At 45.8% G+C, this 27,659-nt stretch overlaps 1 protein-coding gene across 1 annotated transcript in view; it reads right to left on the reverse strand.

The window, feature by feature from the left end:
• SFMBT1 (Scm like with four mbt domains 1) overlaps positions 1–27,659 on the reverse strand; it is a 182,669-nt gene that overhangs the window by 83,910 nt on the left and 71,100 nt on the right. The window contains exons 3-7 of the mRNA XM_075322086.1: positions 25,507–25,595; positions 21,733–21,973; positions 13,773–13,861; positions 11,621–11,858; positions 11,416–11,510 (exon numbers count right to left, since the gene is read on the reverse strand). Coding sequence (XP_075178201.1) covers positions 11,416–11,510; positions 11,621–11,858; positions 13,773–13,861; positions 21,733–21,973; positions 25,507–25,595 — 752 coding nt within the window. The remainder of the gene's footprint in view (positions 1–11,415; positions 11,511–11,620; positions 11,859–13,772; positions 13,862–21,732; positions 21,974–25,506; positions 25,596–27,659) is intronic.

Here is a 27,659-nt window from a genome sequence, read left to right on the forward strand (position 1 = left end):
CTGGTAGAATGGGCCTTCAGCCCTGAGGGAACCGGAATCCCAGCAGAACGGTAGGCTTCAAGAATTGGTTCCTTGATCCACCGAGCCAGGGTGGATTTGGAAGCTTGCGACCCTTTACGCTGACCAGCGACAAGGATAAAGAGTGCATCCGAGTGGCGCAGAGGCGCCGTGCGGGAAATGTAGATTCTGAGTGCTCTCACCAGATCCAACAAATGCAAATCCTTTTCACATTGATGAACTGGATGAGGACACAAAGAAGGTAAGACGATATCCTGATTGAGATGAAAGGGGGATACCCCCTTAGGGAGAAACTCCGGAATCGGGCGCAGAACCACCTTGTCCTGGTGAAACACCAGAAAGGGAGATTTGCATGACAGCGCTGCTAGCTCGGACACTCTCCGAAGAGACGTGACCGCTACTAGAAAGGTCACTTTCTGTGAAAGGCGAGAAAGGGAAACATCCCTCATAGGCTCGAAAGGCGGCTTCTGGAGAGCAATTAGAACCCTGTTCAGATCCCAGGGCTCTAACGGCCGCTTGTAAGGGGGGACGATATGACAAACCCCTTGCAGGAACGTGCGTACCTGAGGAAGTCGTGCTAGGCGTTTCTGAAAAAATACAGATAGCGCTGAGACTTGTCCTTTAAGGGAGCCGAGCGACAAACCTTTATCCAAACCGGATTGTAGGAAAGAAAGAAGAGTAGGCAATGCAAATGGCCAGGGAGAAACTCCCTGAGCAGAGCACCAAGATAAGAATATCTTCCACGTCCTGTGGTAGATCTTGGCGGAGGATGGTTTTCTAGCCTGTCTCATGGTGGCAATGACCTCTTGAGATAATCCTGAAGACGCTAGGATCCAGGACTCAATGGCCACACAGTCAGGTTCAGGGCCGCAGAATTCTGATGGAAAAACGGCCCTTGGGACAACAAGTCTGGTCGGTCTGGTAGTGCCCACGGTTGGCCTACCGTGAGGTGCCACAGATCCGGGTACCACGACCTCCTCGGCCAGTCTGGAGCGACGAGGATGGCGCGACGGCAGTCGGACCTGATCTTGCGCAGCACTCTGGGCAACAGTGCCAGAGGTGGAAACACATAAGGGAGCCGGAACAGCGACCAATCTTGAACTAAGGCGTCCGCCGCCAGAGCTCGGTGATCGTGAGACCGTGCCATGAAAACCGGGACCTTGTTGTTGTGCCGGGACGCCATTAGATCGACGTCCGGCATCCCCCAGCGGCGACAGATCTCCTGAAACACGTCCGGGTGAAGAGACCATTCCCCTGCGTCCATACCCTGGCGACTGAGGAAGTCTGCTTCCCAGTTTTCCACGCCTGGGATGTGAACTGCGGATATGGTGGATGCCATGTCTTCCACCCACGTCAGAATCCGCCGGACTTCCTGGAAGGCTTGCAGACTGCGTGTTCCTCCTTGGTGGTTGATGTATGCCACCGTTGTGGAGTTGTCCGACTGAATTCGGATCTGCTTGCCTTCCAGCCACTGCTGGAAGGCTTGTAGGGCAAGATACACTGCTCTGATTTCCAGAACATTGATCTGAAGGGTGGACTCTTGCTGAGTCCACGTACCTTGAGCCCTGTGGTGGAGAAAAACTGCTCCCCACCCTGAAAGACTCGCGTCTGTCGTAACCACCGCCCAGGATGGGGGTAGAAAGGACTTTCCTTTTGACAATGAAGTGGGAAGAAGCCACCACCGAAGAGATTCCTTGGCCGCCTGAGAAAGGAAGACGTTCCTGTCGAGGGATGTCGACTTCCCGTCCCATTGGCGGAGAATGTCCCATTGTAGTGGACGCAGATGAAACTGCGCGAAAGGGACTGCCTCCATTGTTGCTACCATCTTCCCTAGGAAGTGCATGAGGCGTCTCAAGGGGTGTGACTGGCCTTGAAGGAGAGATTGCACCCCTGTCTGTAGTGAACGCTGTTTGTCCAGCGGAAGCTTCACTATCGCTGGGAGAGTATGAAACTCCATGCCAAGATATGTTAGCGATTGGGTCGGAGTCAGATTTGACTTTGAAAAGTTGATGATCCACCCGAAACTCTGGAGAGTCTCCAGCGCAACGTTCAGGCTGTGTTGGCATGCCTCTTGAGAGGGTGCCTTGACCAGTAGATCGTCCAAATACGGGATCACAGAGTGACCTTGAGAGTGCAGGACTGCTACTACCGCTGCCATGACCTTGGTGAAGACCCGTGGGGCTGTCGCCAGCCCGAAAGGCAGAGCTACGAACTGAAGGTGTTCGTCTCCTATAACGAAGCGTAGAAAACGCTGATGCTCTGGAGCAATCGGCACGTGGAGATAAGCATCCTTGATGTCTATTGATGCTAGGAAATCTCCTTGAGACATTGAGGCGATGACGGAGCGGAGGGATTCCATCCGGAACCGCCTGGTTTTCACGTGCTTGTTGAGCAGTTTTAAATCCAGAACGGGACGGAAAGACCCGTCCTTTTTTGGCACCACAAACAAATTGGAGTAAAAACCGTGACCTTGCTCCTGAAGAGGAACAGGGGTCACCACTCCTTCTGCCTTTAGCGTGCACACCGCTTGCAGAAGAGCATCGGCTCGGTCGGGAGGTGGAGAAGTTCTGAAGAATCGAGTTGGAGGACGAGAACTGAACTCTATCCTGTACCCGTGAGACAGAATGTCTCTCACCCAACGGTCTTTGACCTGTGGCAGCCAAATGTCGCCAAAGCGGGAGAGCCTGCCACCGACCGAGGATGCGGAGAGAGGAGGCCGAAAGTCATGAGGAAGCCGCCTTGGTAGCGGGTCTTCCGGCTGTCTTTTTTGGGCGTGACTGAGCCCAACAAGAATCTGAGCTCCTCTGATCCTTTTGAGTCCTTTTGGACGAGGAGAATCGGGACCTGCCCGAGCCTCGAAAGGACCGAAACCCCGACTGTCCCCTCCTCTGTTGGGGTTTGTTTTGTCTGGGCTGAGGTAAGGATGAATCCTTACCCTTGGACTGTTTAATGATTTCATCCAAACGCTCACCAAACAGTCGGTCACCAGAAAGTGGCAAACTGGTTAAGCACTTTTTGGAAGCAGAATCTGCCTTCCATTCCCTTAACCACAAGGCTCTGCGTAAAACCACGGAGTTGGCGGACGCCACTGCCGTACGGCTCGTAGAGTCCAGGACAGCATTAATCGCGTAAGACGCAAATGCAGACATTTGAGAGGTTAAGGATGCCATCTGCGGAACAGATGTACGTGTGACCGTGTCAATCTGTGTAAGACCAGCTGAAATAGCTTTGAGTGCCCATACGGCTGCGAATGCTGGAGCAAACGACGCGCCGATAGCTTCATAGATGGATTTCAACCAGAGCTCCATCTGTCTGTCAGTGGCATCTTTAAGTGCAGCCCCATCTTCCACTGCAACTATGGATCTAGCCGCAAGCCTGGAGATTGGAGGATCCACCTTGGGACACTGGGTCCAGCCCTTGACCACGTCAGGGGGAAAGGGATAACGTGTATCCTTAAGCCGTTTGGAGAAACGCTTATCTGGATAAGCGTGGTGTTTCTGGACTGACTCTCTAAAGTCAGAGTGGTCCAGAAAAGTACTTAATTTACGCTTGGGATACCTGAAATGGAATTTCTCCTGCTGTGAAGCTGACTCCTCCACTGGAGGAGCTGGGGGAGAAATATCCAACATTCTATTGATGGACGCTATAAGATCATTCACTATGGCGTCACCATCAGGAGTATCCAGATTGAGAGCGGTCTCAGGATCAGAATCCTGATCAGCTACCTCCGCCTCATCATACAGAGAGTCCTCCTGCTGGGACCCTGACCAGTGTGATGAAGTCGAGGGCCGCTCATAGCGAGCTCGCTTAGGCTGTCTGGGACTGTCGTCCGTGTCAGAGCCTTCACCCTGGGATGCATGGGACACCCCCGGAGCCCGGAGCTGTTCCAACTGAGGGGGACCAGGGAGCAATGATTCAACAGTGCCCATGGTCTGAGTTACTGGTCTAGACTGCAAAGTTTCTAGAATTTTAGTCATAGTCACAGACAATCTATCCGCAAAAACTGCGAACTCCGTCCCAGTCACCTGGACAGTATTCACAGGTGGTTCTCCCTGGGTCACCTCTAGCAGAGGCCCCGGCCGAGCAAGTGCCACAGGGGCCGAGCACTGCACACAATGGGGGTCAGTGGAACCTGCCGGTAGAGTAGCCTCACATGCGGTACAAGCAGCATAGAAAGCCTGTGCCTTGGCACCCTTGCTTTTTGCGGATGACATGCTGTTGTCTCCTCTGAGCAATCTAGGAGGGTATATAGCCAAGAATCACCAGCGACCGTACAGTGCAATGTATAGCATGCAAGCATAAAAATACAAATGTACACTTCGGCACTAGTGGGGTCAGCACCAGAGGTGCCGCTTACCGCCCGCTCAAACGCGGGTGTGTGGTCGCCAGAATCCCGTGTCTGGGTCTCCCAGAACTTGTCTCCCCTCTCCAGCTCAGACTGCACACAGGAATGGCTGCCGGCGTTCTGTGAAGAGGGGCGGACCGTGGGCGTGCCTCAGACAAAGTGCGGGAAACTGGCGTCCCACTGTGTCCAGTGTGAGGGCTGGAGTATGTAAAGTAGACTCCAGCCCTCTGCGCTGATGTTCTGTACAGCGTCCCGCCCTTCCCCTGACTGGCAGGCCTGGGGGCGGGAACGAAGCGAAACTAGGCCGCAAAAGCCGGGGACTCGAGTAATAAGCGCGGCCGTCATATATGCACGGCCAGCGCGGAAGTCCCCGGCGCACCACAAGTCCCAGCCGCGCCGCAGCGTAAACTGACAGCAGCGGCCGGCGCGGCAGTTCCCAATACATTAACTCACTCAGCAGAGCTGTAGTGAGTAGTGGCACAAGCGCGCAGCGCTGTTGTCCCCGGCGCACTAACACACCCAGCAATGCTGCAGTGTGTCTGCGCGCGGTCTGTACGGGGACACAGAGTACCTTGACGTAGCAGGGCCATGTCCATGACGATACTCAGCTCCATATCCAGCAGATTCCCCAGCGGCTGTGGATGGAGCACGGTCTCAGTGCCTGGAGACCGGTAAAATCCCACTTCACCCAGAGCCCTAAGGGGGATGGGGAAGGAAGCAGCATGTGGGCTCCAGCCTCCGTACCCGCAATGGGTACCTCAACCTTAACAAACACCGCCGACAAAAGTGGGGTGAGAAGGGAGCATGCTGGGGGCCCTAGTATGGGCCCTCTTTTCTTCCATCCGACATAGTCAGCAGCTGCTGCTGACTAAACAGTGGAGCTATGCGTGGATGTCTGACCTCCTTCGCACAAAGCATGAAAAACTGAGGAGCCCGTGATCCCACGGGGGGTGTATAGGCAGAAGGGGAGGGGCCTTACACTTTTAAGTGTAGTGCTTTGTGTGGCCTCCGGAGGCAGTAGCTATACACCCAATTGTCTGGGTCTCCCAATTAGGAGCGACAAAGAAAATGCTAGTGCATGCACTCATAATCTCGTTCCTCGACTACTGCAACATCCTCCTCTGTGGTCTCCCTGCTTACACGCTCGCCCCTCTCCAGTCCATCCTTAATTCTGCTGCCTGAATGATCCACCTCTCGCCTCACTACCACCCCGCTTCTCATCTCTGCAAATCCCTCCATTGGCTCCCAATCTTCCATTGTATCCAATTCAAACTACTAACATTGACCTACAAAGCCATCCATAATCTGTCTCCTCCGTATATCTCTGAACTAATCTCTCGTTACACTCCCAAACGTACTCTCTGGTCCTCCCAAGATCTCCTTCTATCCTCCTCTCTCATTCGCTCCTCACGCAACCGACTCCAAGACTTCTCCCGAACATCCCCAGTCTTCTGGAACTCGCTGCTTCAACACGTCAGACTATCTACTACACTTGCAAACTTCAAAACAGAACTTGAACACTCATCTGTTCAGAAATACCTATAACCTTCAATGACCTCATTGCTTCACCACCGCGCGGAGCTGGCGCCCCACCACCGCGCGGAGCTGGCGCCCCACCACCGCGCGGAGCTGGCGCCCAACCTACACCCCACCTACTGTCTCCTCCCCAAAATCCTTCAGAATGTAATCCCGCAAGGCAGGGCCCTCTTCCCTCTGTACTAGTCTGTTTATTGTAACTTGTATATGTATTCTGTATGTAACCCCCTTCTCATGTACAGCACAATGGAAGCAATGGTGCTCTATAAATAATTATATATTAAAATCAAATCAACAACAAAAGTCTCAAAATAAAAGCACAAGCTATTTTTTAATAAGCAGCACTGGTAAAGAAACATAATTTTCAGAATTTTTAAAAAATATTTAACTTGTTTTTAACATATATATTTTGCATTTAATTTTTTAATGAATTAGGAGTTTCACAATAATACCGAATTACACCAAAAAATGAAGGCATAGGACTGTGGCTTTAGAATCTAATATATAAAGCTGAATGTGTGTATGTGTGTGTGTGTATGTATGTCCGGGATTGGCATCCGCACCGTTGCAGCTACAGCCACAAAATTTTGCACACTCTCACTTCTGGACCCCGAGAGCATCATAGGCTATGTTTCGAGGGGAAATTTTAACCCCGCACTTTACAGTTATTCACCAAAAAACCTGCCTCCATTAAAGTGAATGGAACTGAGAGCCATAGTGCAGCCAGAACTGCAGAAGAATGCGCAGCCACGCCCTTATATGGAATGTTGGCGTGTCACAATGCAGCCAGGGAAAGAGACAGACACAGACAGGGTAAGAAACAGACAGACATAAAGAGACAGACACAGACAAAAGAGACAGACTGACAGGGAAAGAGACAGAGGGAAAGAGAGAGACCGGTTAAGAGACAGACACAGACAAAGAGACAGAGACAGACACAGGGAAAGAGAGGGAAAGAGGGAAAGAGAGACAGGGAAAGAGAGGGAAAGAGACAGACAGGGAAGGAGACAGACAGGGAAAGTGACAGAGATGGACTATTTTGTTAACAGCAGTTATTAACCCGGGCGAAGCCGGGTAGTACAGCTAGTAGAAAATAAAAAACAATCTTTGTTAAAAATACACATAGAAGTAATTTAGCATCTTCTGCTACCAGCCCTGTCCTCTGACCCCCATATGCATGTATACTCGGATTGCCTAAGCATACATGCGTGCTATACGTGGACATAGGACTAAAAAGTTGTGTTTGGAAAGATGGCCAAATCTGCCGATTTCAGTGGGATTAGCCAACCATATCATGTGAATGTAGACCTCTCAATTCTTCCCAATAAACTGTGTTGGGGGAGAGAAGGATCGGGCAGGTTAAAATTTCCATGGCCAATCCCTGTTTATAGAGGAATAGGCCACAGCCACAGTGATTGACAGTTTTCTTTGTATACACACCTACGGATATACCATAGTTTTTGGACTATAAAGGCACTCCCAGGTTTGGACAACAGAAAACGGAAAACAAAATATTAATATTAAAACTACAATGGTGATAAAGATGTGGAGGGAATAATGTCACAAATGTTGGTGGTCTATGGCTGTGCTCCTTACTTGGTGCTATAGGGTAGAAGAGGGGGGGTAATGATTTATTTTAATGTGGAAGAAATATATTAGGAGGGCTGTACCACCCACCCCAAAAAGAAGGGCATTATATCCCCAACAGTGACCTAACAAGGTCCCAATATACTTTAAACTGGTTGTTTTGTACTAAACTTCTTAAAGAGCACAGGTCAATATATTGTGGAATCAGCTATGCGTTTGGTGTCTATCATTAGCCACTTAATCCTTTCATGACTCCTTACGTAAGTTTACGTCATGGTCGGATACCTACCTCAAATTATTGTAGTGTGAATGTCCTTGCGGTCTTTGACCATTTCTTGCACACTACAGTACTTTGGCCTTCAGCCAAGCAGATCAAAAAGCACATGCGCAGGAGCACAATGGAGGCCACTCTGTTAATGATGCCGGACGCGGGGCTGGGCAAGAAGATGGCGATAGCACAAGATGGAGGAGGCGCCGAACAGAGAGCAGCAACGCACATAGGACCGGACCGCCCCCTAGGTGAGTATAATAAAGGTGATTTTTATGCTATACAGAGCGGCCTGGGCTCTTATACACAGTATTATGGAATGCTGTATATAAGAGCTCACTGGTGGTGGCCACAGCTTACAGGGAAAATCCTGGTGACAGGTTCCCTTTAACTATTTTATGTGACATAACTCACTGGTTTGATTGCATAAAAACTCAAAACGTTAGAAATTTGGTAAAAAGATTAAAAAAAAAAATTTGCAATTTTCACGAATAAACGCAAAATATATTGTCGTAAATTTATCACTAACATGAAGTACAGTGGGTCATGAATAAAACAAACAAAAGAACAAAACAAAATCTCTCAATCCCTGGGATCCATGGAAGTGTTTCAGAGTTATAACCTCAAAGAGACGCTGGTCAGAAGTGAAAAAAAATGGGCCTGGTGAGGAAGGTGAAAACAGGCTCAGGGTGAAGGGATTAAACTCCTTATACAGGACTAACCCGGCTGTACAGTTTAGTAGAAGTTTTAATTTCCTCACTATAAAATATACCTATTGCAGATTTTATATCAAGCAGTCCTGTTCTGTGCCCTTTCTGACCGCACATAAATGTGGACAGACAAAATATGGCATCACTTATGTATCCTGTAGGGTGCAGACAAAGCAAGATGTAGAAATGCGGGACATTGACCTTTATCTGGTAGACAGACCATTTTCCGGAATGTAAATCAACTTGTTATCTACATGTGACAGTTTTGTTCTTCTTCAGCTGGTGCACCAAAGATCCATTCTATTAACCAAGTGGACAAGAGCTTTCCCTAATCTACTAGCAAGCTCACATCAGCCACTCCTGCTCAGTATTAAAAGGAACCTGTGACCCGCTTTTTCCCCTTATGAGCTGCAGCCATCACCAGTGAGCCCTTTTTTACAGCGTTCCAGAATACTGTATATAAAAGAGCCCAGGCCCCTCTGTATAAACGTAAAAAACACCTTTATTATCTCACCAAGGGTGCGGTCCGGACAATGGGTGCACTGCTCGTGGGTCCAGCGCCTACTGTCTGCTGCGATTGCCGTCCTCCTCCTTCCCAGCCCTTTGTAGATGACGCATCCTACGTCATCCACACAGGTTGGCATTGTGGTCCTGCATAGGAGCACTTTGATCTGTCCAGCAGAGGGCAGCTCAAAAGTACTATAATGCATAGACGCAAAGACACCGCCCGCGCATGCACACTACTATACTTTGATCTGCTCTCTACTGAGCTCCCCTGCTTTATAATATGATGCCTGCAGATCAGACTGCATTGAAAGAAGAAGGAAGAAGAAGAAGGAAGAAGAAGAAGGAAGAAGAAGAAGGAAGAAGAAGAAGGAAGAAGAAGAAGGAAGAAGAAGAAGGAAGAAGAAGACGGAAGAAGAAGAAGGAAGAAGAAGAAGGAAGAAGAAGAAGGAAGAAGAAGAAGGAAGAAGAAAGAAGGAAGAAGAAGACGGAAGAAGAAGAAGGAAGAAGAAGAAGGAAGAAGAAGAAGGAAGAAGAAGAAGGAAGAAGAAAGAAGGAAGAAGAAAGAAGAAGGAAGGAAGGAAGGAAGAAGAAAGAAGGAAGAAGAAAGAAGAAGGAAGGAAGAAGAAAGAAGAAGGAAGAAGAAGGAAGAAGAGTGGTGCTTTTATTTCAGCGCTGGAGTGATACTTTTAAATCTAAGCCCCCTGTCTTATACATGTCTTCATCTGTCATCAGTGTCGCTCCAGTCAATTTTCTGCACTTTGTTACCTACCGGCAGCCCCAGTGTTTCATGAAGCAGCTGGAAGTCACAGCTTAATATAAATCTATGAGAGCCTTGATCTGGCTCTCATAGATTTGTATTGAGAACTAGTGACGTAACGTCTGACTTCCAGCCAGTTATGAGTGGCTAATGATAATTTTTTTGCTTTACCCAGAAAGAAACGAGATGGGATGATGAAACTTTACATTTATTCCACATACTCTCCACTGATGTCACCACACTTCTTACATCAGTATTCCAAGTTCTGTAGGCCTAGCAAAAAGAAGAGTTTCGGTTGTGCCTCACACCAGGCATCTGTAGCCGCCATGGCATCAAAAATTGTGTGAAATTTGGTACCCTTGAGTTGTTTCTTCAGGTTTGTAAACGGATTATAGTCGGAGGGAGCTAAATCTGGTGAACAAGGTGGGTGGTGAACCAGCTGGAAGCCCAGCTCTGCCAGTTTTGCTGTGGTCACTTGTGCAGTGTGAGCGGAGGCGATTTCTTGCAGGAACAAGATTCCTTTGGACAGCTTGCGCACCTTTTGGCCTTCAGAGCTGCCTTCAATTGGTCCAAAAGTTCAATGTAATACCTTGCATTGATGGTGGAACTCTTTTGAAGGTAGTCCACTAGCAGCACGCTCCCCTTATCCCAGAACACAGACTGCATCACCTTAGTGGCTGATTTTTGCACCCTGAACTTCTTTGGATGAGGAGAACCACTGTGTCTCCACTCTTGACTGTTCCTTGTTTTCACGCTCATACATCCAGGTCTCATCCATAGTGACCAGTCGATCCAGAAAGTTCTTATCAGTCCGGAAATGCTGACAAATGGACTGGGAAGTTTTCACCCTCATGCTTCTCTGATCTGTTGTCAAACATTTGGGAACCCACTTTGCAGATGGCTTCCTCATGTCCAAATGTTCATGGATAACGACACAAACACGTTCATGGGAAATCCCCATGATGTCTACTATTGCTTTAGCTGAAATTCGTGGATTCTCCAGTATGAGGTTGTGCACAGCATCGACGATCTCCGGAACAACCACTCTCGGTCGTCCAGGACGTTCCTCATCATTGGTGCTGAAGTAGCCAGTTTTAAATTTGGCAACCCAGTTCTTAACTGTGGAATATGAAGGGCATTGATCCCCCAATGTCTGCAACATACCACCATGAATATCCGTCACAGACTTTCTTTGCAGAAACAAGAATTTTATCGCTCCTCTGCTCTCAGTTGCTGTGAATATCGCATTAGACTCCGCCATTTTGTTTTTCCACGTGCATAGAACACTTGCCATAAGCAACAAACAAAATATTGAAAACATATTACACACACAAGGCTTTCATGTGATGTCAGATTTGTTACCATAGAAATAAAAAATTAGATCACAAAGCCAAAAGACTAAGCAGTCCCTCGTAGGTTGTAGAAGTTAAGACGACAAGATGGTGCAGCGGGCCCGGAGCAATGAAGAAAAAAGGTGAAGACTCCAGAGAACGAGTGTAATACTAGGGGCGGGGACCATAAGTGAAAAAGCACCACAACACTGGTAAAATAAGAAGTAGTGGTACTTTAATGTGCATGGGGGCCTTAAGATGGATTGTCAGAGTAGCACCAACTTTTCAAATAAGTAGCTCAATAGAAGATACGAATAACTTCCCACACTATATGACCGCCATATGTTGTTTCTAACCTGAAAGAAGTCATCTGGAATCAAGTTTTCAGTGTCTTCTAAGCACTTTGCCAATATTTCTTTCCATTTCTCCTCTGAGTTCAGATGAACAATTTCTGCATTATGAAAAGTGGAACCAGAGTTACTCCTATTACTGTGGATTCTGCGGATCTGGTCACAAGAACGGATAGTTCTCATTAATGACATGTACAGCAAAAGCACTTACCTTGGGGAGGCTTTACTTCAAAGCCATTCTTACTAGCCCATCCAAGCTCATGCAGGGAAGGGTTAAGGTAGAAGCAGTGCAGACTTGGCCACTCAGGGGCTCCTTCATACTGCAGCTGAAGTCTGCCACCGATGTTGTCCAACACTTGAACTGGCCAAGCAGCCAGACACTCCGAGTGCTGCAGCTCCAGTCTGCAACCGGGTCCAAACAGATCTAGGGGATCTTTTCCTCTATGTGGCTGCAAGGAGATGGAAAAGTTCATTTGCAAAACATCACTAGAATGAACCAAATGTCTCAAGGTAGATTTAATACACCAAGAATATACAATTGTACCATATGAATATACCACTTGCACTCCATTGATGCAGGTCAGTCTGATAATGGCAAGAATCCAAGTTACATTAGAGTGACTAAGAAGATAAACCTCCTCAGTGCGGATTTACAAGGTACTCCACTCCCTTTTATCTATTTACAAGTGCATGCCAATACAATAGAATATCCTCAAAAAGTTTATTTCGATAATTCAATACAAAAAAAGGGAGACACATATTAGTCATTACACACAGAAGGATCTATTTCAAGTGTTTATTTCTGTTTATGTTGATGATTATGGCTTACAGTCAAAGAAAATCCAAAAGTCATTATCGCAAAAAAAATAGAATTACCACCACAAAACACCTGCAAAGGCTTCCTAAGCGTTTAAAATGGTCCCTTAGTCTGGTTCAGTAGGCTACACAATCATGGGGAAGACTACTGAATTGACAGATGTCCAGAAGGCAATCACTGACACACTCCACAAGGAGGGTAAGCCACAAAAGGTCATTGCTAAAAACGCTGGCTGTTCAGAGTGCTGTATCCAAGCATATTAATGGAAAGTTCAGTGGAAGGAAAAAGTGTGGCAGAAAAAGGTGCACAAGCAACCGGGATAACCTCAGCCTTGATCGTATTGTTAAGAAAAGGCCATTCAAAACTTTGGGGGAGATACACAAGGAGTGAACTGCTGCTGGAGTCGGTCCTTCAAGAGCCACCACACACAGACGTATCCAGGACATGGACGACAACTGTCACATTTCTTGCGTTAAGGTACTCATGACCAATAGACAACGCAAAAAGTGTCTTACCTGGGCCAAGGAGAAAAAGAACTGGACTGTTGCTCAGTGGTCCAAGGTGTTTTCAGATGATAGTACATTTTGCATTTCATTTGGAAGTCGCGGTCCCCGAGTCTGGAGGAAGAGTGGAGAGGCCACAATCCAAGCTGCTGAGGTCTAGTGTGAAGTGTCCACAATCAGTGATGGTTTGGGGAGCCATGTCATCTGCTGGTGTAGCTCCACTGAGTTTCAATCAAGACCAAAGTCAGCGCAGCAGTCTACCAGAAAATTTTAGAGCACTTCACGCTTCCCTCTGCTGACAAGTTTTTTGGAGATGGAAATTTCATTTTCCAGCAGGACTTGGCCCCTGTCCACACTGTCAAAAGTACCAATACCGGGTTTACTAACTACAGTATCACTGTGCTTGATTGGCCAGCAAACTCGCCTGACCTAAACCCCATAGAGAATCTATGGGGTATTATCAAAAGGAAGATGAGACACCAGACCCAACAATGCAGACGAGCTGAAGGCTGCGATCAAAGCAACCTGGGCTTCCATAACACCTCAGCAGAGCCACAGCCTGATCGCCTCCATGCCACGCCACATTGATGCAGTAATTTGTGCAAAAGGAACCTCGACCATGTATTGAGGCATTTACTGTACAGACTTTTCAGTAGGCGCCAACATTTCGTAGTGTAAAATAATTTTTTCAGTTGGTCTTTTATAATATTCTAATTTTCTGAGATAATGACTTGGGTTTTCATTGGCTGTAAGCCATTATCATCAACATTAACAGAAATAAACACTTGAAAAAGATCCCTCTGTGTGTATTGGCTCTATATAATATATAGGAATAGATCCCTCTGTGTGTATTGGCTCTATATAATATATAGGAATAGATCCCTCTGTGTGTAATGACTATATAATATATGCGTTTCCCTTTTTGTATTGAATTACTGAAATAAATTAACTTTTTGAAGATAATTTAATTTATTGAGATGCACCTGTATGTAATAACTACAAATCCCTAGTTTCAGTCTATACTTTGTGGATGGTATACTTACGCCCTCTAGCAGATGAGAAGGTGCACTGCAAGTCCCTTTTAATGTTTCTGCAAGAAATTCTTCCCAGTTCTGCAATTTTTCTTTTAGAACTGAAAATGAGAGATTCCAGCAATTCAAAAAAACAGAACATTACGAAAATTGATCTTTTATTATAATACTGACTAAAACAAATACTTATCTATTGTTCATATACAGCCATCTGATTAGACTTTATAGTCATGTTACTTTGCAAATAACGCAGGGACTGTCAGCAGGTTTTTGCTACCCCATGATGAAGGTGAAAAGACTCAGATTCCAGGGATGTGTCACTTTGAGCACTGTTTCCTCTGCTGTAGATTTACCAGTTCTCTGACTGGTGAGCTCTGTATAACCCCAGCCACACCATTGATTGGTAGCTTTTTACCTATGCACAGTGCACACAGCTGCCAATCAGTGGTGTGGGTGGGGTAATACAAAGCTCAATGATCACATAACTGGTGGCTCTGCAGCATATAAAAACACTTATTTTATCAAAATTACAGCATGCAAACTTACAAATTGGCAGAATCAGGGTCTCTGCCCCTACCATATGCTGCTCTAAGGTGAGGTAGCAAAAATCTAAAATGACAACCCAATTAAATTCCATTTAATTAAAATATTTTTCTTAGATACATACACCAACGTCAAGGATGTTTCCCAGGACTTCCATATTGATGGCTGATCAAAAATGGGAAAGGGGGGGGGGGGGTTGTCTGTCACACCAATTAAAGAATAAGACTGATGGCACATCCTACCTTTCTAATGTGAACAGGTGCAAGCTGAATATGAAACAGCATTACAGAGTGCAACGGTCTCCTTTTTGTCACTAAGATATGTGGAACAATATGGGAAAAAAGACATTCATTACTGCTATGAAAACATGTAAAAATTGAGATACTTAGCACACAAAATGGGCCAGTTTCATGTGAGCCCAACAGCCAGCAGCAAGGCGTTAGATAGGTACCTAAAAAAAATGATGTTGCCTTGCCGTTGGCTGTTGGGCTCACATGAAACTGGCCCATTTTGTGTGCCAAGTATCTCAATTTGTAAGTGTTTTTTCATAGCAGTAATTTTTGTCTATATTCCCATAATCATTGTTCCACATATCTTAGCACTACAGAGTGCAACTGTCTTTTTTTTTTTTTTTTTTTTACTATGTCACACCAATCAATCAGCTGATTTCGGATTTGGAAGCAACCAGATGTAAGCAAAGTATGGGCCAGGGCACAGCACTCTGTATTGTTTAGTGGCCCCAGCCAACAATTGCAGTTTATTTCTAATTCGATTGTGGGGGTGCTGGGCGTTGGACCCTCACTGATAGAAAGATCATCATTATTTTGATGAAGTCAAGAAGATGCAAGACTTGGACTTCCCTTTTAACATCTATGAAGCATAGCAAAAAATCATCATGACAATACTAAGGGACCATCACAAGTGTGTCGCGTCCAAATGTTACCTCTTTGGGGGGGGGGGGGGGGGGAATCTGGGATAAGGAGATCTCCATGCCTAAATTAATCGTAAGGTCCTCTGTAGAGCTCACCTGACTGTTATCTTGCATTGGAGTGGACTTATTTTCATTTGATGCTTCTGCTGAGTTATTCAGCCTTAAATCACAGCTGCAGTATCTAAAATCACACCCTTCCGCTATATTTACCCACTCCTGGCTTCCCTTTATTTCAGTGATAGTTCTTCTATACTGGCCACTTTCAAGGAGGCAGTCTCTGGAGAGGCAGAGGCGTTTGTTTCTGTTGCAACTGAGAGGTTTCCTGCTTGAGAAGCCAAGGAGTGCTATTTGTTGTGTCTTTCCTCACCTGTGTCTTACTGGCTTTCACACTAGTCAGGGCGAGTTCAAGGACAGTGAGGGCCTAGGCATGTGACAGCGCACAAGGTTAACGGACCAGTCCAGGAATGTTCGGGACTACAGAGCGCTTCATTTCAGTGTTAGGAGGTGATCCTGCTCCCCTCTCCCTATTACCAGGGACTTCCGTTGTACTTCTTCCCTGGTTTCTGCTTTGTGTTGAGCTGCTCACTGGGTGTCCTCCCCCACCTGGCGTGGCAGGGACCATATAATGACAACATATCAATGTGTATACAAAAAAAAAAAAAAAATACAGCATTTTTTTATTTTAAGGCTTCTCTTATCTAGTGAAACATTTAGCCAAGAGTCAATTTTGGTGCCTGCAACATTTATTAAACTGCAGCATGGCCGATGATGGATGGTTCTTATACAAAAGAGGGTCTTTAAAACGAATACAGCCCCAGTCACATGCTGTGCCTGTATATTCATATGTCTAAGGCCCTGTGCGCACTGGAAAACGGAATTTTCTTAAGAAAATTCCGCAGGGTCTGAAAGATAACCACACCCGCGGTAAACAAACGCGGCAAACCGCACCCGAAAACCACATGCGGTTTGCTGCGGTATTGTTCGCGGTATTGCCGCGGTTTTGCCGCGTGCGGGTTGGTACATGTGCTTTAATGCATTCAATGCAATAAAGCACATTGAAGAAAAAAAAAAAAAAGTCATTTCCTTAGATAGCAGATAGAGGGATAGATAGACAGATAGCTAAATAGTTAGATAGAGGGATAGATAGACAGAGAGTGAGTCCCTGTGAGCACACGCTGCATTTCTCATGGTCGGCAGTGAGTTCACATTACCGGCCATGGGAAATGCCCTGTGGTTACCTCTGCTGTCTCGCTGCAAGGCTGCATTCAGCGCTGTCTCTGTGTCAGTCGCGGCTGGATGCAAGCATCGCAGGACGTGGATTACACTGGAGCTGTGTGTTTGGGAGGGGTTAATAAAAGGGTGAACCAGGAGCTTTTTCGTGTTTTATTTAAAATAAAGGATTTTTCGGTGTGTGTTTTTTCACTTTACTTACGGGTTGATCATGTCAGCTGTCACAGATCCATGATCAAGCCTGGACTTAGTGGCGGTGATCTGCCGCCATTAACTCCTTCTTACCTGGATCGCCACTGCATCACGGCATCTAGAAGAGCTGGGGACACTCCGGTACTGCCGCATAATGCATGCGACAGTCCCGGGGCAGCTGCTGCTGATATTCTCGGCTGCGGTAGGTGGGAGGGAGGCAGGGGACATTAACCCTGCCCCTCGCCCTCCCCAGCCTGAGAATACCAGGCCGCCGCTGTGCGTTTACCTCGGCTGGAAGGTAAAAATACAGTGGAGCCCACGTGTTTTGTTTTCTATATTTCCGTTTGCTTTCTATGTGTATTCTATATGTCTGTGATGTCTGTGTGTGTCTGTGATGTCTGTGTGTGTCTGTGATGTCTGTGTGTGTCTGTGATGTCTGTGTGTGTCTGTGATGTCTGTGTGTGTCTGTGATGTCTGTGTGTGTCTGTGATGTCTGTGTGTGTCTGTGATGTCTGTGTGTGTCTGTGATGTCTGTGTGTGTCTGTGATGTCTGTGTGTGTCTGTGATGTCTGTGTGTGTCTGTGATGTCTGTGTGTGTCTGTGATGTCTGTGTGTGTCTGTGATGTCTGTGTGTGTCTGTGATGTCTGTGTGTGTCTGTGATGTCTGTGTGTGTCTGTGATGTGTGTGTGTGTCTGTGATGTGTGTGTGTGTCTGTGATGTGTGTGTGTGTCTGTGATGTGTGTGTGTCTGTGATGTGTGTGTGTCTGTGATGTGTGTGTGTCTGTGATGTGTGTGTGTCTGTGATGTGTGTGTGTCTGTGATGTGTGTGTGTTTACTCTGTTCCGCTTCCTCTGTCATAATGACATCACTTCCCTGCAAACCGAAGGGAGCGATGTACATTACCGCAGGTAAACCGCGAAATACCGCAGGGAATAACGCAGGAAAACGCAGTGAACCGCACAGAATTTGCTTCCTGCGTTATTCCCTGCGGGATTTCACGATTACGGTACATTGCAGTCAATGGAGTGAAATCCCGCAGCGACGTGTGGAAAAGAAGCGACATGCAATTGTTTTTGCTGCGGGAATCCCGCAGCAAAACATGCAGCTGTCAAAATCCGCCTAGTGCGCACAGCATTTTTTTTTTCCATAGGTTTTGCTGGGGAATCACTGCAGAGATGTTATGAACATTTTCTGCAGCGAAACATGCAGCAAATCCGCGGGAAAAAACGGTAAGTGCGCACAGGGCCTAAGAGCTACAATTAATAATGCCATTGCTCCAGTACAACCGTGAGACGACTTGTCAACTTTTTCCGCCTAGTGCAAACAGCAGAATTAGAAATACAGCTCTGGACTATAATAAAAAGAGTGTTATTTTGGTTCAGCACAAAAATTCTTTAACGTTTTTCACCGGTGACATTTTTGAGTCAATATTTCACATTTTTAAGTTTATGAACAACATTTTATTGTTGGATGGGATTGTCACCTTCTTACCCAATGCTCGAAGGGGACAGTGCTAACCACAGAGTGTTCTTGGTCTGTTACCTAAATATCAGACGATGTTAACCCACTGGTGGACTATGATAGAAAAGGGCTCTTGTGAAAGAACAATATAAGGGCACTTCAGTCCAATAATGCATCAATAAGCTCTATTTTACTTGCTTTGGAGGTAGAAATGGGCCCCCTTACCACTTAGGCCCCTATGCGGCTGCCCAGGTTGCACTAATGAGGTGTCCACCCCTGTTTTAACCACCGAATCTGGGAAACTAAGTTTCAGTCTGGAACATTACATTTTCTCCTAGCCAAGGGCATTGTTTGCCATGTCCAGGGCTTACTCTAGGGAATGGGCAGTGACAGACAGCAAACCTTGTGCCCATCAGTATCTGCGGGATGCACTGTATACAATACATGAATTCAGGCAAAAATGAGCTATCCGTGCCATCTATAATAGAGACACAGTCATGTCTGAACTGCAATTACCCAAATTAATAACATTATATGAAAGCTTCAATTTCATTTATACAACTGAATAAATCAATGCTCGTGTGAGGTCTGCAGCGTGTATAACAAGGCAATAACAGCGCTCACTGCTCTGAATACATTAGGCTCAGAGGCTGAAGTGCGATTGATACGATGCAGTTTATATTGGCGTTTGTAGCTGAAACTAATGTAGGAATAATACAGTCAATCTAAAATTCAAGAAAACATGTTGTACATTGAACTTTACAGTCCTACTTCATGTCCCTCCACTTATATCAAGAAGCCTATGCACAAATGTACATAAAATGATGTCCTGCTAAATTTGAAGAACAATTGATCCATTCTACCACTTGCTTACGGTAGATGCTAAAGTTGCAAGTCTATATATTTTTTTTTTTTTTCATTTTCATATGAGGACTTGCAATATTCTAGCTGTGTAAATTGTTACGTCCCTGCTCAGTGACATCCATACATTCACCACCTAAGGCTAAGTTCACACTTTCCGTTGTTTTGCATCAGTCACAATACGTTGCCTTGAGGAATTACGGTATCCTGAAAATATTTTGCAGGAATCCATTTTTTCCCTTGTTCCCACATAGACTTGTACTAGCGACGGATTGTGACTGATGGCCCTGCGTTGCATCCACCGCATGACGGATCAGTTGTTTACTTCACGACTGTCAGGCGGGAGCAATACTGACATTTTTTGTGTGCGGCGGATCGGTTTTTGTACTGTGAGCATGCACACAGTAAAAAACCATGATGGAACTGAATTTACAGTCGAGCGGCCGGAACAATCAGTTGACCAGCTGGCTTAAGTGAACGATCAGCTGATCGGCCGGCGGCCAGCTTTTGTGAATGAGGATTGTTTGCAAAAGCCGGACGATCACCTGATTGTGAACAAAACCGGCCGCTGGTAAAACCGTAAGGGGGAAAAAAAAAAAAAAAAAAAAAGGGATCATTTTTTTTTTCCCAGCATCAGTCACATCAGTTGTGCCACTATCTGGAACGCATCCGTTGCATCAGTCTCACAACTGATTGTGACTGATGCAAAACGCAAGTGTGAACTTAGCCTTAGTAATCTGATTACCAGTCCTTTATGTGTTTCAATGTGTCAATGTGTGAATAGGAAGTCATTTTCTGACTTCCTGTGATTAGGGCTACCACCAGGAATTTCATGGCCCCATATTGGCAAAATTTTCAGGCCCCCTTGAGACTAGTCAAGGGCTCCATGCCAGCTCTGCCTCCACCCCTCAAATATTTCACAGTCCAACCGAGCACAAATATACTGTATATATTTATTTATTATACACAATAGAGGCTGCTGCGGGCTGGACACACAATAGAGGCTGCTGCGGGCTGGATATAAATGTAAACCCAGCACTATACTGAACACATATCCACTCTATGTACATATAGTACATACAGACACACTAATACAGAATATAGTATGGACCTGTATACTCCGTATGGTGCCATGTACGAGCTGCGAATAGGAGATGGAATACAGACACACACAGTGAGATCACACCAGCCATGGGTGGCTCCGATGTTCAAATCCTGGCGTGCTCTGCAGGGACTTCCTGTTTGTACTGCACATGGCATCCTATTTAGCACATTCGCAGTACAAATCTCATTTCAAGAGCCAAACAGCGCAGCTCAGTTCCATCAACTGTATAGTGGCCAGTGGGGTAAGTCAGATCCTCTCCTATACAGTCGAAAATGGAAGTATACTGAGGATAAAAAGCGCAGATAGGGTCTTATCTGGTGAGATGTGACAAAACAACAGGTAAGGGTACTCCCCTATAGGAGTTGTGCTAGTCACAACTCCTATATAAGCATAAAATAGCATCTGCTGCAGCCCCAGAGTGACGTATTACAAATACAGAAGAGAGAAACTGGAATATGTCTCACTGACATCAATCATCAAGTAGATTAATTTCCTTTTAGTCAATCAGGTCTACGCGTTTCAGAGGACGCAGCCTCCTTCCTCAGGACAATTTAACAGAAAAATCAAAAATTGTTGATCACCATTGTTGATTTTTCTGTAAAATTGTCCTGAGGAAGGAGGCTGCGTCCTCCGAAACGAATAGACATGATTGAATAAAAGAAAACTAAACTACTTGATGTTTGATGTCAGTGCGGCATATCCCAGTTTCTCTCTTCTATATTTGTAATACAAATCGAAAATGGGCAGATGTTTAGTACTGAACTGTGGCTATACACAGATTGAACAGATCTGTGCTTTCTACTTCAAAAATGATCATATCCAGCTGTTGCCAGCACAAGTGGATTGCTGCAGGTGCCAGGTCTCATACCCCACCAATCTTATACGGATTACTAGTGATAAGCAACCCACTACCATGCTTGGGTGCTCGGTACTTGAAACGAGCAGTCGGACAAGCTCGACTCGCGTGCACAGTATGATGGAAGTCAGTGGGAATCTCAGGCATTTTTTCAGAAGATCTTCCGGAAAAAAGCATGAATTGTTCATTGACTTCCATTATACTCGGTACTCAAATTGAACTTGTCCAAGCATCCAACTGCTGGTTATGAGTACAGAACACCTGGGCATGGTAGTGCCCGCTCATCACTAGTTACGAGCACCTGAGCATGGTAGTACCCGCTCATCACTAGTTACGAGTACTGAGCACCAGAGCATGGTAGTGCCCGCTCATCACTAGTTACGAGTACTGAGCACCCGAGCATGGTAGTGCCCGCTCATCACTAGTTACGAGTACTGAGCACCAGAGCATGGTAGTGCTCGCTCATCACTATTGATTACCTATCCTACGAATATGCCATCAATATAAGAAGTATTGGACAACCTGTTCTAATGGATAGAGGATGTAACCCTAGATTTTCTTTTTATAGTTAAGTTTACAAAAGAAACGAGTTGTTTTTTCCATTACATGCATCAATTTTAAAGCGTTTAAGAAGGTTTGTAAAATAAGAATATGTAGATTAAGTAAGAAGATAAACCTCAAACCTAATATTGAAAATCATTGTATCCTAATATTATAGATTAGTTGCAACATTATTTTGTTGGATGTTGGACAAAAAAACAAACAAAAGAAAAAACACATGGTGCATCTTACTTTCTGGTGGTCTAAGGGTCTTCTTGTTCTGTTGTGCCCAGCCAATGGAATGAAGGTCAGAGGTCACAATATCGCACCAAAAGTCTGCAGATCGGTCTTCCCTGCATCCATCATATCGCAGAAGCAGCAATTTCCCACAGGTTGTGATAATACTTGCAATCCAGTAAGACTGGGGGTCTGTGCTAAGTGGGACCTCCAATTTCATTCCTGGAGATAAACCAGTCTGCATGGAAGTGTCAACCTGCCAAAAATCAGAACAAGTGCGTAAATTGGAGGTAAATATTTATACTGACATAATGGTCTTAATAAAAAAAGTTTTCTGCATAGTTATTCAACACCACTAATGGTGCCAAGCTGAAACATCACATTTCATTCTACACATGCTCACTGAAACCTGACCAGGCCTATTATTCTACACAAGCTCACTGAAACCTGACCAGGCCTATCATTCTGCACAAGCTCACTGAAACCTGACCAGGCCTATCATTCTGCACATGCTCACTGAAACCTGACCAGGCCTATTATTCTTCACAAGCTCGCTGAAACCTGACCAGGCCTATCATTCTACACAAGCTCGCTGAAACCTGACCAGGCCTATCATTCTACACAAGCTCACTGAAACCTGACCAGGCCTATCATTCTGCACAAGCTCACTGAAACCTGACCAGGCCTATTATTCTTCACAAGCTCGCTGAAACCTGACCAGGCCTATCATTCTACACATACTCACTGAAACCTGACCAGGCCTATTATTCTACACAAGCTCACTGAAACCTGACCAGGCCTATCATTCTGCACAAGCTCACTGAAACCTGACCAGGCCTATCATTCTGCACATGCTCACTGAAACCTGACCAGGCCTATTATTCTTCACAAGCTCGCTGAAACCTGACCAGGCCTATCATTCTACACAAGCTCGCTGAAACCTGACCAGGCCTATCATTCTACACAAGCTCACTGAAACCTGACCAGGCCTATCATTCTGCACAAGCTCACTGAAACCTGACCAGGCCTATTATTCTTCACAAGCTCGCTGAAACCTGACCAGGCCTATCATTCTACACATACTCACTGAAACCTGACCAGGCCTATTATTCTACACAAGCTCACTGAAACCTGACCAGGCCTATCATTCTGCACAAGCTCACTGAAACCTGACCAGGCCTATCATCCTGCACAAGCTCACTGAAACCTGACCAGGCCTATCATTCTGCACATGCTCACTGAAACCTGACCAGGCCTATTATTCTTCACAAGCTCGCTGAAACCTGACCAGGCCTATCATTCTACACAAGCTCGCTGAAACCTGACCAGGCCTATCATTCTACACAAGCTCACTGAAACCTGACCAGGCCTATCATTCTGCACAAGCTCACTGAAACCTGACCAGGCCTATTATTCTTCACAAGCTCGCTGAAACCTGACCAGGCCTATCATTCTTCACAAGCTCGCTGAAACCTGACCAGGCCTATCATTCTACACAAGCTCACTGAAACCTGACCAGGCCTATTATTCTTCACAAGCTCACTGAAACCTGACCAGGCCTATTATTCTACACAAGCTCACTGAAACCTGACCAGGCCTATCATTCTGCACAAGCTCACTGAAACCTAACCAGGCCTATCATTCTGCACAAGCTCACTGAAACCTGACCAGGCCTATTATTCTTCACAAGCTCGCTGAAACCTGACCAGGCCTATCATTCTGCACAAGCTCACTGAAACCTGACCAGGCCTATCATTCTGCACAAGCTCACTGAAACCTGACCAGGCCTATCATTCTGCACAAGCTCACTGAAACCTGACCAGGCCTATCATTCTGCACAAGCTCACTGAAACCTGACCAGGCCTATCATTCTTCACAAGCTCGCTGAAACCTGACCATGCCTATTATTCTACACAAGCTCACTGAAACCTGACCAGGCCTATCATTCTACACAAGCTCACTGAAACCTGACCAGGCCTATTATTCTTCACAAGCTCGCTGAAACCTGACCAGGCCTATCATTCTACACAAGCTCACTGAAACCTGACCAGGCCTATTATTCTTCACAAGCTCACTGAAACCTGACCAAGCCTATTATTCTACACAAGCTCACTGAAACCTGACCAGGCCTATTCCTCACAAGCTCGCTGAAACCTGACCAGGCCTATTATTCTTCACAAGCTCACTGAAACCTGACCAGGCCTATTATTCTACACAAGCTCACTGAAACCTGACCAAGCCTATCATTCTGCACAAGCTCACTGAAACCTGACCAGGCCTATCATTCTGCACAAGCTCACTGAAACCTGACCAGGCCTATCATTCTGCACAAGCTCACTGAAACCTGACCAGGCCTATCATTCTTCACAAGCTCGCTGAAACCTGACCATGCCTATTATTCTACACAAGCTCACTGAAACCTGACCAGGCCTATCATTCTACACAAGCTCACTGAAACCTGACCAGGCCTATTATTCTTCACAAGCTCGCTGAAACCTGACCAGGCCTATCATTCTACACAAGCTCACTGAAACCTGACCAGGCCTATTATTCTTCACAAGCTCACTGAAACCTGACCAAGCCTATTATTCTACACAAGCTCACTGAAACCTGACCAGGCCTATTCCTCACAAGCTCGCTGAAACCTGACCAGGCCTATCATTCTACACAAGCTCGCTGAAACATGACCAGGCCTATCATTCTACACAAGCTCGCTGAAACCTGACCAGGCCTATCATTCTACACAAGCTCACTGAAACCTGACCAGGCCTATTATTCTGCACAAGCTCGCTGAAACCTGACCAGGCCTATCATTCTGCACAAGCTCACTGAAACCTGACCAGGCCTATCATTCTGCCCATGCTCACTGAAACCTGACCAGGCCTATTATTCTTCACAAGCTCGCTGAAACCTGACCAGGCCTATTCAGCACATGCTCACTGAAACCTGACCAGGCCTATTCTGCACAAGCTCACTGAAACCTAACCAGGCCTATCATTCTGCACATGCTCACTGAAACCTGACCTGCCATATCATTCCTTGGCAAATCTCACTTTAAGACAGCAACAATTTCAATGTATATTGGACAACAGCAATTACCTCCCTAGGCAAAATGAGTGAGATTTATTAATAAGGCATTAAAAGGAAATCCGTCAGCAGGTTTTTGATATTAAAATCTGAAAACAGCATAATGCAGAGGCAGAAAACCAGATTGCAGGGATGTGTCACTTGTTCAGCAGCTTGCTGTAGTTTCAATGCAATCCGTGTTTTATCAGCAGTTATGGGACTAAATGTCCAATGCACATCAGTCCTTCTAAGCTATGTAACCCTGCCCATACCACTGATGGTAGCTGACTGACAATGCACATCTCCACATCTACAGAAGAGAAAACAGGAATTCTATAAAAAAAATCATCAAGCAGTCCAGTAAATTATAAATTAAGTTGCCTTTACATTCCATAGCAAAACCCTATTGATAAATTCCCTTTAAGAGGTTTATTCATTCCAACAATTTCTTTATTCCAGGAGAACCCCTTTAAAGGTAGTTGGGGTTTATTGTTGATGACATTTTTAAATGTTCCCAAGTAGTAAATTTATTTGGAATAAACAGCTAAGTAACCAATATTTTTTTGTAAGCTAGTGATTTTAAACATCGATAATGTGGGATAACCATGTCCCAGATTAAAACTACTTATTAAATAAAAAAAATACAATATAACAACTGAACATTATGCACAATGAAGATATTAAAACGCCTCTGAGGACTCGAGATTCATTTGAATAACTTACATGTTTGAAAAAGCTGTGAGGAGCCGTCATACTCCCCGTCTCCTCGAGATAATCCTCCCAGTTAAATTCTGCCTCCTCAAGAATGGAGTCTGCATCATCGTCAAAAATAAAGAGAAAAATAGAGATAAGTTTGTGACACATTATGGGTTCCATTTATAGGAAACAGTCACCGGGTTTTTGCCGTCCAATCTGAGAGCAGCAAAATGTAGAGACAGAGACCCTAATTCCAGTGATGTGTCACTTACTAGACTGCTTAGTGTAGTCTTTAGATAATTAGTGTTGTCAACAATTTGTCCACTACTTAAACACTGATTGCCAGTCCTTAGGATAGTTTATCAATGTCTTATTGACTGGGGTCTGACACCCAGCATCCCTGTTCACTGTACCGACACCCTGAGGCCAGTAATGCTCAGTTTCGGAGCTGCCCCATCTTCTGATAGTGGCCATGGCTGGGTACTGCACATCCACCTCCTGATTTGAATGGGGAGGCGGATGTACAGTACCCAGCGGCTATCAGAAGACAGGGCAGCTCCGGAACTGAACATTTCCAGCAGCCTAGGCTGAGAACAACTGATCAGCGGGGGTGTGGGGTGTCGGACCCCGACTTATCAGACATCGATTACCTATCCTAAGGATAGGCCATCAGTGTTTAAGTAGTGGACAACCACTTTAATCAATAGGAAATTAACACTAGAGGACTAGTAAACCTGCTGCCAGATAGTCCTCCATATTCAGGAGCTCTGTTAACACCTCCCATACCACTGATTGGCAGCTTTCTGTGCACATTTGGCAGCTTTCTACTAATCAGTGGTGTGGGCGCAGGTATACAGGGCTCAGCCTTTAAAGACCTACAGCAGACTAAACAGATTTTATCAAAATTATAGCAAAACTGTTACATCAGTGGAATCGGGGTCTCTGTCCCTGCATCATGCTGCTCTCAGATCGGATAGCAAAAAGTTGGCGACAGACTCCCTTTAAATAGGAAAGGCTTCTCATCTGTTCTGCTTTGTAGATGGGGCGGGACTGCTGAAGTCATGCTGATTGACAGCCAACTCCACCATTTAGGCAGCGGAGAGCCAGCTGTCAATCAGAATCCTGTCTACAGAGCAGAGCGGATGAGAAGCCGCTGTATAGCTGGAGACCGGTGCAGGCCACAACAGGCAGGTAGCAACTACCTACCAGCTAGTTTTTATTTATTTATTTTTTTAAGTACCAGATATACCCCTTAAAAAAAAAAATGTGTTATCTGGGACTTGGCCCCAGAGGAAAAAAAAATTAACCAAGAACTTACAGACAGGTAGTTGCCAATTCTCTGTCAGCACAAAAAAAGTCACTAACCGTTCCTGCGACGTCTGCAGCTTTAGGCTGTGTGTGCACGTTGCGTAATTGCATGCAGTTACGCTGCGATCTGCACCGCAGCGTAACTGCATTCGTCCTGCGTCCCCTGCACAATCTATGAAGATTAGGCAGGAGCCGTGCGCACGTGGCGTGTTAGAGCTCAGCGCTTCGGCTGCTGCCCGAAGCGCGCGTTCTAAGAAGTGACATGTCACTTCTTTCCTGCGCTTTGCCTGCATCCCCCGCTCTGTCTATGGGAGGGGCTGCATCCAGAACGCATGAAATCGCCTTTTTTTTTTCATTACGGACTGTTTCTGCAGCGATTTGAAGCACACGTGTGCTGTTCAAAAATCGCTGCAGAAATGTCTGCAGGGACAGAACGCTACGTGCGCACATAGCCTAAGTTGACCGGACAGCAACAGAGCAGCTCCTCCTCTTCAGGTCTATTGACAGCAGGCTCTCCACAGTTATGAGGCAGCCAGCCGGCTGTCAATAGTGGTGCAACGTCAACAGAGCAGAAGAGAAGCGGCAGCTCTGTTAATGTGATGTCACCGGACGCTGCAAAAACGGTCCATGACCGCTTTGTGCTGGCATAGACTGGTGCACTGGGAGGAAAAGGCAACTACCTGTCTAAGTTCTTAGCCCCATAGGAAAGAATATGCAAAGCCAAGGATAACCCCTTTAACTAAACAAAGACTGACAATTTGCAATCTGCTGCCCAGGAGAAACCTATAGAAAAATGGTATGCAATGAGGCTGACCATAACCTCCAAATTTCCTGTAGTCTCCACCAAGAACATCAGCTTAAGCCATACATTT

The sequence above is a fragment of the Anomaloglossus baeobatrachus genome, chromosome 8, assembly GCF_048569485.1.
Source record: "Anomaloglossus baeobatrachus isolate aAnoBae1 chromosome 8, aAnoBae1.hap1, whole genome shotgun sequence".
In the NCBI taxonomy this organism is placed as follows: domain Eukaryota; kingdom Metazoa; phylum Chordata; class Amphibia; order Anura; family Aromobatidae; genus Anomaloglossus; species Anomaloglossus baeobatrachus.